This window comes from Cotesia glomerata, linkage group LG3 (assembly GCF_020080835.1).
Source record: "Cotesia glomerata isolate CgM1 linkage group LG3, MPM_Cglom_v2.3, whole genome shotgun sequence".
In the NCBI taxonomy this organism is placed as follows: Eukaryota; Metazoa; Arthropoda; class Insecta; order Hymenoptera; family Braconidae; genus Cotesia; species Cotesia glomerata.
In genome coordinates this window covers 18152365-18164764 of record NC_058160.1, presented here as the reverse complement: position 1 = coordinate 18164764, position 12400 = coordinate 18152365, and the positions used below count along the sequence as shown (strand labels likewise).

At 34.1% G+C, this 12400-nt stretch overlaps 2 protein-coding genes across 2 annotated transcripts; both read right to left on the bottom strand.

Annotated features, from left to right (window-relative positions):
* Positions 1 to 2582: 2582 nt before the first annotated feature.
* Positions 2583 to 7639, bottom strand: LOC123261419. The gene is made up of 3 exons (XM_044723012.1): positions 6571 to 7639; positions 5635 to 6473; positions 2583 to 3188 (listed from the first exon to the last, which is right to left on the bottom strand). Exons 1-3 carry the CDS (start codon positions 7067 to 7069, stop codon positions 2583 to 2585), a joined length of 1944 nt encoding a protein of 647 aa, XP_044578947.1. The 5' UTR covers positions 7070 to 7639.
* A 2451-nt stretch (positions 7640 to 10090) lies between these two features.
* On the bottom strand, positions 10091 to 12400 carry LOC123261418. The gene is made up of 4 exons (XM_044723011.1): positions 12248 to 12400; positions 11705 to 12002; positions 10435 to 11175; positions 10091 to 10389 (listed from the first exon to the last, which is right to left on the bottom strand). The coding sequence occupies exons 1-4, from the start codon at positions 12398 to 12400 to the stop codon at positions 10091 to 10093; spliced, it is 1491 nt and encodes a 496-aa protein (XP_044578946.1).

Here is a 12400-nt window from a genome sequence, read left to right as displayed (position 1 = left end):
GGAGTATTTCTGGGTAGATTAAACAATTTCTTAAAAAAGAATGTTTGCGCAGGCTCCAATAAGTTTCTGTACCATAGTCCCCAGGCCGGGAAAGCGTATAGGAAGACCGAGGCCACCATACTGTCAAATATCTTACTATAGGCGTCCCAAGAATCACATTTAGCCCTGGCTAGAAGCGATAAAGACGCTCCTGAGGCGCATTTTGCTTTGTTCAGAGCTGTTTTCAGTGCTGTTAGACCTTTAGCAGATGTAGAGACATTGATTCCCAGGTAAGTGTAGCTCTTAACCAATTCCAGGCAGGTTTGTTTATAAGTTCTGAAGTGGCTGGGACATTCCTTGATTCTGCCTGCAGCTTTAAAGACCAGAATTTTAGTTTTAGATTGGTTCACGGTTAATCCATTCAGGTCACAATATTGCTCAAGTACTTTCAGCTTTCGCCACAAGTCTATGTGCGAGTGTGCAAATATTACAGTATTGTCAGCGTATAAGAGTAGAAGAATATCTGTAATCCCGTTGATGTCAAGTCCATAAAGGCCTTTGCCTCGAAAAAACTGCTCGATGTCGTACAAGTATAGAAGAAAAAGGTCCGGGCTTAAAGATTCTCCCCGCAGAACGCCTTCAGAGACTTCAAATTCATTTGAGAAGCCCTCTTTTGTTCTGACTTGCATTGTTGTCTGATCGTACAGGGATTTAATTATTGAGATGAACTTGGAGCCAATTTTTAGGGTCTGTAATTTTTCCCAGAGGCGAGCATGAGGCACAGAGTCGAATGCTCTTTGAAAATCAACAAATATTCCGTATATTTCTCTGCCGTCATTATGCCGGAATTGTATTTGGATGGCGCTGAGCAGGGTGAAAATGGCGTCTGTGCAACTGCGTCCTTTCCGGAAAGACATTTTCCTCGGTCACCCAGGTGACAAGCCTTTTTTTCAGAATCGTAGTGAAAATCTTAGTGATTGTGTTGACAAGGGCGATGCCACGATAATTTGTAGGGTCGGATTTCTCGCCTTTTTTGTGTAGCATCATCATCCATAACTTAGCCCAGCATTTGGGGATTCGTTCGTCCAAGAGCACCTTGTTGAATAAGGTTCTCAACATTTCTTTGTGCTGACCTGTGAGGGCCTTGTAGAGTTCATTTGGAAGGAGATCGGGACCGGCTGCCTTGCCTGGCTTTAGCAAGGAGAGAACCGAGTCGAGCTCATAGAGCGAGATTTCAGCATCCAGAGATTCATTGGTGTATTGTATTGGGCAAAATGGTGATGTAATTCTCGGCTTGTGTATTGAGGTGTAGAAGTCGTTCCAGCCAGCGGGGGGAATTTCAGAGAGCGTAGTTTGCTTCGGGCTGAATTTTTTCACAGCGGCCCAGAAGTTGGCCGGGGCAGAAACGTTGGCAAATGCGGTTTTGATACCTTGTATATAGTCCTTCCTTTTAACTTGGCACAGTTCTCTGTACCGGATTTTACAGAGCGCAGCATCTTGTCTGAGTTTGCTGGTAAAATTTCCCTTTTTACAGAGACGTAGAGCTTCGCGATACTCTTTCTTGGCATCTTTGCAACTGATATCAAACCATGGGTTACGGTATGACCAGTTGTGTGAGGAAGAATATGTATTTTTTACCAGCTTTGATTCTTCAGCGGCAGAGTACATCGATTGTGTTATCAGCTCATGCAGTTTGTCTGTGTCGGAATCCTGAGTATCCGACAGGCCCTGGTTAGTAAGTAGGCGTCTTTGGTATTCTTCCTTAGTATTGTCAGACCATTTGATTTTAGTGAGGAGATAGCAGTTTTTTTTGTGTGCATTGGCCATGTGATGATTAGCAGATTCAGTCAGAATGCTTAAGCATACTGGATGGTGGTCAGACAAAGAAGGCTCCAAGATGACTTCTAGGTCAGCAATAAGATGTAGAGAGGAGATGTCGGCCCATACTAGGTCTATAATTGAGGTGCCTGTGTTGAAGTACGTTGGTTGAGCTGGCGAGTCATTTTTGGTTCTACCATTTAAAAGTACAAAGTCACTATCAACCATGAACTCCATAATCCTTCGTCTTCTCTCGCAGATAAAGTCGTCGGTTGTGAGTACTGTGTCATTCAAAAGATGCCCAGAGAAGAGATCAGGAGGCCAAGGGTTTAGTTGACCTACTCTTGCATTCATGTCGCCACCAATGATAAATATGTCGAAAGAGTGTGATGCTTTGATATCCTCGATTGTGTCCTGCAACAGTTCTAGCAAGTAATGGAGATCCAAACATTTACGAAAATATACTGATCCCAAGATTAGTTCGACGCTTTGGAGACAAATCTTGTTGAAAATCCACCAGGGTGAGACATCAATTAGGGAAGAGTGATACCGAGAGTTAATTGCAGTGATTAAACCACCACTGGCTCTGCCGACTGCATGTACTCTTAGTGCATTTGACCAATATAAATTATAATTTATTAGAAAAGCTGGAGAGTATGGACAGGTAACCCATGTCTCGCAGGCTGCTATTATGTCAGAGTCATTTATTAAAGAGCTGGGTTCCAGGTTAGAAAAGCCGTGGACATTCCAAAAAGAAATTTTTGTTATTCCCACAGATGTATATATTAGTTTTTTGGAGCATTGATTTGTCGTTCCCGTCGCGGGGGTTGAGGGTGTGACCGCTTTGGCTGGGGAATCAGTGCATTTGCATCGTCACTCCAGGAATACGCTATGTCCTCAAGCAGTATGTTATTCCCTTTCCTGGTACATTTTTTGCCCTCCTCTGCGAGTTGCTTGGTGAGCTTTCTCATGCTCCACTCTATTGTTCGTTCTCTTGTCGTTCGGTCCGGGTCGATAAAAATTTTGGTACCGCGTAGCTTGTCTTTTTTTCCCTTGAGGACTTGGGTTTTCAGGCCGATATCGAAGAGATCTACAATAAGCCGCTTGGAATATTCTGTTACGTGGATTTTGGGAATGTTGATGTTAAATTTGTCCGCTAAGAAGCGTTTAACCTCCTCCGCATGGTCGTTGGTAGAAAGTGCAAGCCCAACAATTGAAATTTTTGTTTTTTTGTTTTCTTTTTCCAGGTAATCAACTCTATTGCAAAGCTTAGTAATTCTATCATTCACTGGGCTATGGGGCAAAGTTGCACAAAGATCTTTTAACTGGTCTAACTTGACAGAGTTGTTTTCCAGGACTACAATACGCTTGTCCAGATCTTGTTTCGTTCCCTAAAGTTCAGTTTTCAAGCTGTTTAAACTGTTTTTGATTTCTGTGAAAGCGTCCTGGCCCTTGGAGAAGTTTTGGTCCAGTCTTAATTTGAGATCGTTATGCTTTTTTTCCTGATCAACTCGGAGAGCCGCGATTTCCTCCAGAACTTTTTCTATTTCCAGTGGATTGATGTGATCCGAGCTGTTGGATTTTGAGAAATGGGCTGTTTTTTTTATAGTTCTGAAATTCTGTTCTTGATCTTCGTCGTGCATTGAGTCATCCAGCTCTCTTTTTCTTTTGGTGTCCATCATGAATTTGGAAATCGGCGGGCTTGAAGAGGCAGCAGCAGCCAGAAGCTGTTGCACTGTGGGACGGCCCCTTTTTGGCGGGACTGGTGTTGTTGTATTGTCGGTAATGCAGAGTAGACGGGGTTTGGCTAGCAGCGACGTAGTGAGTGGGAGGTCAGTCTTCGATCATGGGATGTCGCTAGTGCTCATTAGCAGGGCTAGATGTACTTTGGCAATAGATGTTGGAATCCGTGCTTCATAACCCAATAGCAATAATTAAAAGAGTAAAGTCTAGGTTTATTAAGTAATGCTTACTGGGACACTGTTAAGAACTTATATAATTGGTACACCAATATTTTAAAAACAGAATGCTGTCGTTAGAAACAATTAAACACAGAGATTTATTATTAAAAAAACACTTAAAATAGCGGAGCGAAAAAAAACACGTTATAACACGATTGTGGCTCAGTGGCGCCCCCCAAAAAAAAAAAAAAAAAAATAAATAAAAATACATAGAACGGAAATTATTGAAAAATAAAAAAATGCACATGTAGAAAATTTAAAAATCTCCAAGTGCATTTTTTCAAAAATTAAAAATTTTAAATTATTATATTTATTTTTTTAATGAATAAAAAGTTTATTCTGTCTGTTGAGCGAACTTAGACGACAATGATGAATTTTTCTTATGAAAAAGAAAAAAAAAATACATAGAACGGAAATTGTTGAAAAATAAAAAATGCACATGTAGGAAATTTAAAAATCTCCAAGTGCATTTTTTCAAAAATTAAAAATTTTTAATTATTTTACTTATTTTTTTATGAATAAAAATTTATTCTGTCTCATAGATTCACACTCGGGAAATTGTTTGAATATTATTTCTACTTTTAATGATTTTGTTTATTAATTTTAAATATAGTAATCAAAAAAGTTAAAAAAAGATGAGTCCAGTTCATCTAGTGAAAGCTCGGAAGATGATAGTAAGTCTAAAAAGGATGAAGTGTCCGACATTAGTTCATTAGATGATTAAACGGAAAACCTTGAAAAGCCAAAAAGTACTGGAAAGGTAGATAAACACTCTAGTCGTAGAGACGATTCATCCGATTATTCGGCCCTTAACAAGAAAAACTCTCTACCTAAAGAGGAAAAAAATACATCCTCAAAAACTCATTCGCCTTCGGCTAGTGGAAACTCTACACTGGAAAGTACGAAAAGTGATAGTAAGTTTATGAGCTGCTCTATTCTTTTAACTATTAGTAGTACTTAAGCAAAAAAATAAACAATGAATATTTTAAATTTTATTGTTATAAAGAGCTAGATAACCATAGCAGGGAGTCAGGAGTTCAACAATCAAGTTTAGACAATGATGATCATCTCTTGGGCGTTGCGAGTGCCGATGTAAGAAATTCAAAGTTATAAAATATCTGATAAAATTGATTTAATCTTTCTCTTAATTTTTTATATTTATCTTCCTAGATGGTCCTGTTGAAAAATAACATCTACGTGAAAAAAACCGTGTTAGATACAGCAAAACGTACATCTTCTCAAGCATCGCACCTTGCACGACAACTATTAGAAGGAGTGATAAAAGCAGAAATCTTACAACGCAGCACTTTAACCGGAAAGGTAATGAGGGGGAAGAAAGATCCAAACGTTTTACTGTTGCATAGAGGTGCCAAAGATGCCATTGTTGTTAAGTGTCTTTTTCAGTAAATAAATTAAACACTGTTTAATTTTTTTATTTTTTCAATTTAGTATAAGATTTTGTAATTATAATTTAAACTATACACAATTTAAGATAATGTTTCAGTAACAAAGTAAAAATATCATTTTTTGAAAGAAGAAAGTAATGTACCTAACAAGGGGAGGATACGACCTTGGGGAAACCGATTTTGATAATCTTTGACGTAGTGGTAGTACACTATGTGGGTATACTACCTCTGAAATACTAAAGTGCAATACTCAAAAATGGCTGAGAAAAACGCACTCAAAGTTTACCCAGCACTATAATATATTAATAGGTAAATAATTGATACATTAAATTATTCTTTAATAAAAAATTTTTCAATTTTAAACTTCATTTCTATAAATTATCTGCGGTGGTACAAACAAATAATAAGTCGAAAATTAAATGGAAAATTATACATTTTTTTAATTAATTAAAGCAATATTTTATAATTACGTATGATGAGATATTATTACATGATCCTGAGTGATACTTATGATAAAAACATTCAAAACAAAAAGTTTTTATACACCAAGAACAACAAATAAATGCTACTTTTTTACAATGACACGGTATTTTTAAACGGTCTAATGAGAAACACCCATCATTGACATTAGTAAAAAAATTTCTTGTGTCACAAAGCCCGCTGGCGAACCAGGCATATTCCATCATGTCTCGAAATATTGGCGCTGACAATTGGTGATGAATAATCGAATGAATTTTTATGCAATCCTCTCGGGAATGAATTTCATAATTCTTGTCTAGAAGTTCAGCGGTACTTTGCAATCGTTTGATAAAATTTTTCACTTGTCTATAGAAATAGACATCACATGGTTGAACTAACGGAGTACATTTTGGAGGTATAACTTTAAATGTGCATGTAGGCATTTTTTTATCATCCTGAAATATTTCATCATATAATTCTGGCTTCACTTGTCCTGTCCACGAGTCAATAATTAAAAGAAATTTATTTTTTTGAACATATGGCATTAAACATTTCTCTAGAAAATTTTTATAGAGAGTAGTTGTCAGTTTTCCTGATTTTGATGATGTGACAATAACATTTTTGTATTTTTTTAAATATTCTTCTACGTTCTTCTTTATTCTTGACCCAAAATCACCTGTAGGCTCTTGCAAACAAATAAAAACATGTGGTAGTAATTTTCCAGATAATGTTATGCTATATTGTGCAGTATATGAGTGTGACACCTTGGTCATGTCTTGTACTTTTGCAAACACTGTTTTGCTTCCTTTTTCCGTCAGTGTCCTATTAAACATTGATTGGTATTGACATCCTGAAAATATGAATTTTAAAAAATCTAATGATTAACTTCGATTAAATTTAATAATGGAATAAAAAATAATTAGTTTACCGTTAAAAAATTTATATACCTGTTTGATCTGTATTAATAACAAAGTCACTATCGAAGTTAGATATCAATTGTTTTGTTTGAATGCGAAACATTTCTGCAGAGGCGATAATTTCTGGCATGGTGTGAACTTCTTTATCTGTTACAAATTTTGTAATTTTGCGTTGACGAATGTTGTGTCTTTGTTTAAATTTTTTTACCCATGGGTCGGACGCTGTAAATTGAAGATTAGGAAACTGTCTGGCTGCAGCTAAAGCCCATTGCTGCAAATTTCGTGTAGTCACTTGTTGATAATTTTGTCTTGCCTCGACGAAGCGGTCATACGTCCAAGAATCAATCACATGATATTTATCAAATTTAGTTCCATCATGTTCAACATCTTTTTCCCATGCTTTCAAATGATCCATTCTCTTCAAATGACTACATCCATTTTTTTGTAATGTCTCTGGTTTCCATGAAGGGTGAGCTTTTGCTATGGTTAAAACTTTAATTTTATATTCCAGAGGAATATAATCCATCATTTTTTGTTTTTTTTTTCATCTGGAACATAGTCATCAACTGAATTATCTTCTACTGCTTCAAAATTTCCGTCTGGGCATTCTTCTTGAGCATGAATCAATTCTTGATCGCTTACGAACTTCTTTTTATTTAACATATCTAACGTATTATCATATAATTCTCTACCAATCAACATAGCATCTTTAGATAGAGTGTCAGAAGATGTTTTTGCAATTAAATCACTTTCAAGAAGTAAACCTTCATAATACACTACTCCATCTTTTAGCCGTTGCTTCGATAAATCACTATGTAAGGATGTATCAGGAGTGTTTTCATCTCCATGAGAAGAACTAGCTTCGCTTGATGACATTTTATAAATTATAAAACAATTTTCAAAGTAAATTTCACTGCACAAATACGTCTGTTCGTGTCGAAATTCAGAAACTAACTGCTATAGTCAAGCTTCTGAAAAAGTGGTGGGACTAACATAGGTTCAAGGACAACAACATGACTATTCTTCCGGTGGGCCAACAGAGCTCGAATCGATGTACAGTTTACAATAACTCGAGGACAAGAATTATTGTACCCTCATACCATATTTGACCCCTCTTATTGTCTGGCGCAGGTATATATTTTTCAGTTAAACTTATAATGAATATGAGAGTTATAAGAATTATTCATGAATTACAAATATCTCATGATATACACCGTAGATAATTTATAGAAATGAAGTTGAAAATAAAAAAATATTTTATTAAAGAATAATTTAATGTATCAATTATTTACCTATTAATATATTATAGTGCTGAGTAAACTTTGAGTGCGTTTTTCTCAGCCATTTTTGAGTATTGCACTTTTGTATTTCAAAGGTAGTATACCCACATGGTGTACTATCACTGCGTCAAAGATTATCCAAATCCGTTTCCCCAAGGTCGTATCCTCCCCTTGTAAGTAAATAGAATAATAAGAGCTTATTTTTTTTTTAGCGTATGCTCAAGAAATAGCTCGGGAAAAACATTGGACGGCTCAGGATGTTGAAACTATTGAGAAAAGTATAGGTCAGAAATTTACGGAAATCAGAAATGCACACAAGAAAAATCTAGAAATTCGTCAAGCTTAAAGATTAAAATATAAATTTATATCTCTATTATTGTCTTATTTATATTTTAGATCTTAAGTAGTTGACGTTCTGACACATATCTAATTCATTTTAAATATTGGAGTATTGGTTCTTCAGTAAGTAGATGAGTACTTGATGATAATCATTTATGATCTTAAGTACAAGGGCAATGATCTAATATTACATTGTTTGTATTTTAGAATCTAGTTTGTAAGGATGTTTAAAAAATTGTTTTACTTTAAAGTTAAGAAGAAAATAAGAAGAATCGGTTAAGGTTCGTTAGTTATGTTCAATACCACATGAATCAAATATTGATGCTTGGTACTAATCATAAATAAGGTCCACTACAAGTACTATTATCTCAAATTGATCTTATATTGTATTGTTTTTTTATATTCTAGAATCCAGTTTTTTAAGGTGTTTAAAACATCGTTTTGCTTTTAATTTTGAAAAAAGAAAAAATTATCGACTTAAGTGTTTTATTTTCGTTGAATAGTTGACTTAAACACATATCTGGTTAGTTTTAAATATTTGAAAAAAAAAAAAAAAAAAATAAGAAGTATTGATTTTTTAGTTAGTAGATTGATGCTTGATGATATAATCATACACGATCTCAATAATAGCAAGTAGATTTATCTCAAATGGATCTTATTGCATTGTTTGTTTTCTAGAATCTAGTTTTAAAAATTTTTCAAGAAATTTTTTTATTTTTGGTTAAAAAAAAAATAATAATAATAAGAAGTATCGGCTTAAGTGCTTTGGTTTCGTTGAATATGATATGAATAAAATGTTGATACTTAATGATCATCTATGATCTTAACTACAAGTACTATGATATTAAAAATTAATCTTATTTCGTATTATTTGTATTCTAGAATCTAGTTTTTAGAACTGTTTGAAAAATTGTGTTAATTAAAAAAAAAAATAAGTATCAGCCAAAGTTCTTAAGAGGCGTCAAACATGATGACAGCAAAAATATTTATTTCGATGTGATCTCAATATCAATGCACTATTATGATGAATAATTATTTATTTTTATTTAATTTGACTTCCAAAGCCTAGATTTTAGTTGAGTTTAGTTAATACTTGTGCTTATTATATTAAAAAAATAACTCAAACTTACTTTAAAAATAATTTTCATTTCACGTTGAATAATTTTTTAGTTATTAAGAAGAATGGTTATATAATGAACCAAAAACCTCTTTGTACTAGTGTGGAGCAACTTATTATATCGTTTCAATAAAAACTACTTAAAAGACTACTTGTATGACGTATGTTAGTTTTCAACAAAATATTTTATGTGTGTTGTAGACGTAATAAATTATTAGTTTTATTAAATGCGTCTCATTAAAAAATTGATATATATATCAATTTATATAAATAATCAATGTTACAATTCATCTGATGAGTATTTTTTAAAAGTAGCCTTGAATACTTAAATAAAGTTAGTCTTGAAATTGTTTTGTATGCGTTTTTTATATTGTGAACAAATTATTTAATTTTAATTAAGTTTTGCAAGGTTCAATTTCTTCTTAACTACGAGCTAACATAGCCAGTCAAAAATGTCCCTGAATATATGCTAGACATGGAATACAACATGATTATGATTGATCAATTATGATCATGCTTTGTCATACATGATCACGCATGAGTATTTTCCAAACATGTCAATAAGCATGATCAAGACTAATTAAATATGATGATGCTTGGTCATGCACGATCAGTCATGAATATTTGCCAGACATGGAAAAGCATGATCATGACTGATTAGTTCTGATGATGCTTGGTCATGCACGACCAGTCATGAATATTTGCCAGACACGGAAGAGCATGATCATGACTGATTACGGATGGTCATGCATGACCATACAAGCTCATGTCTGGCAAATATACATGCATGAAATTAACGCCTGATCGTTCATGGTCATGCATGCAGATTTTTTCCCGGGCAGTCTGATTGCTCAAATTTCAAGACACGGTGTATTTTCTTAAGAACTAAACCTAAATCTAAACATTGTTGTAAATTTTTATAGTGAATAACATAATTATTTTTATCATACAGAGTTGTCGTAAGTTTTTGTTGCTTGCTACCAGGTGGTACAAAATGTTCTGGGCATAAAGGTAGATCTTTGTGTAGATCATGTAATTTCTCAGGATAATGTAGATCTACTTCAAGGATGTAGCCTACACTCTCATCATCATTGAAAAACTGATCTACATTGTCTACATTTTCAACCCAATCAAATTTACCCTTGGGTTAAGACATACTCATCGCAGCGTCATACAAATTATTTACATCATAGTACATCAGGTATCTTTCAGGGTTGTTTGAATCAAAATCTTTACCCATGTACCGGTTGTTAGCTTCAGCATGTCTATTAGCACACATTGATACCCCACCGCGAACACCCTTTTCAATGAAAAGAAGCATCTCAGGATCAGTTAGCAGTTCAAGTTCTACTTCAGTATGCTTTAACATTGCAGAGTTCAAAAGGCCTGGTGCTGTATAAAAATGTAGGGCATCTAAATTGTATGTCTTGAAACAACTGCGTCTAAAATTTTCAAAGACATCAGCCAAGAGAAGGACATATGTTTTTAGGTATAGATCTGAGTACTCTCCAAGCGCGTTGATACCGAATTCATTCCAGACTATTTGAACGAATGCATAATCGTTATCGGAAATAGTTGAGTTTGACAATTTTGAATAAAATGATTCCTGGTCAGATAACTGTCTCTCGTCTAGTCTGTCAATACTTTCAATGTACTCATACGGGAATACACCCTTACGTATTGCTAATTTAAATTTGTCAGGATCAGGGTAGTGTAGTCGCGTAATCTGTTTGTCTTTGTCATCAAGGTATGAAGCTAATTTTTCTGAGCTAGAGGCCATGAATCTGAATGAATCAATAAATCTTAAAGAGACTGAAGTATTTTTAACTGATTTTGTGAAAGAAATGTAACGCTCTTTATTGATTGGTAGTAATAAAATTTCACCTTCAAATACTGTAGCTAATTATTTAATTATGAAGTGTGAGTCATAGCCGGATAAATTATGAAAGACAACTGAGATAATAGTAGATTTTTGATAATTAACGTTACATGATTTATGAGCTGCGTTTTTGTAGTTGCCGGTAAAATGTCAATGATCATCAACTTTATCTGTCATCAAAGTGATTGGTTTCTCGCAAATATGACAAACAGTTGCCTGATTTTGTCTATCTTGTTGCTCTTTTAGCAACTTTTTCTCGCATATTCCTTTCTCAATCCTTTCATGCCAATATCCTGTTACGTGAATGTAGAACGCTTCACGTAATAATTACCGTAACTCTTATTCTTTCCCGCTTCACAGCATTATTTATATTTATATTTACAAACTTTGGTTAAAGGTTTCATTTTAATAGGATTCTTTAGAATTTTTTCAAGTCCAAAGCTAACGACTCTAATTGTTTAACAAATCATTCGATGCAATCCGGAGAACGGTTTAATTCAAATTTGGAGAGTATGTTATCATAACTACAATAAAAATAATAAGCAATACTGTGTAGAACATGTTTATGAACTGTCTTTCCATCATCTTCCTGGGGTTCAAATGTGCATTCTAGATCCGCGTAAACTACAAACGGTACGGTGTCTTTAGATTTGAAATCTTTAAATTTCAAAATCTTATTCTTTTCATTAGGAAACTTCATACGAACTTTATTAGATTTGAAACAATCTACTCTGTGCTCTTTAAAACATTTTTCTAGTTTGAAATGATTTAAACACCGATCACAAAAGTACAATTTAGAATGATCTTTAGATATTTGTTTCGAAGTTAACCGCGATAAGTTTTTGATCTATGCAAAGTGAAAAACACGTTCAATATTTTCTAAATTATCAGAATAAGTTACACTTTTTTGTATCATTAATAAGTGAATAGCTTTTAATTTAGACTTAAAGTAACTTAGATATAATGGAATTATAACGCTTTTCTCAGACTTTTTGCCTGTAAATTCTGATTCTATACCGTATACATTAATGCTAAGATTATTCATTTCTTCAAATTTTGGAATATCACTAAGTTTAATTGGAAATTGAATACCTTCATAATTTCATCTTTCACTGAAGTGTCGATACACAGGAAGCAGAACTCATCCTTATTTTGAATGTTCACAACTGCATGCTTGTCGAAAATGTCTTTTGGTAGCCTTACGAACGTTGAATTACCCACTTGAGATGGCGTGTATCTTGACAT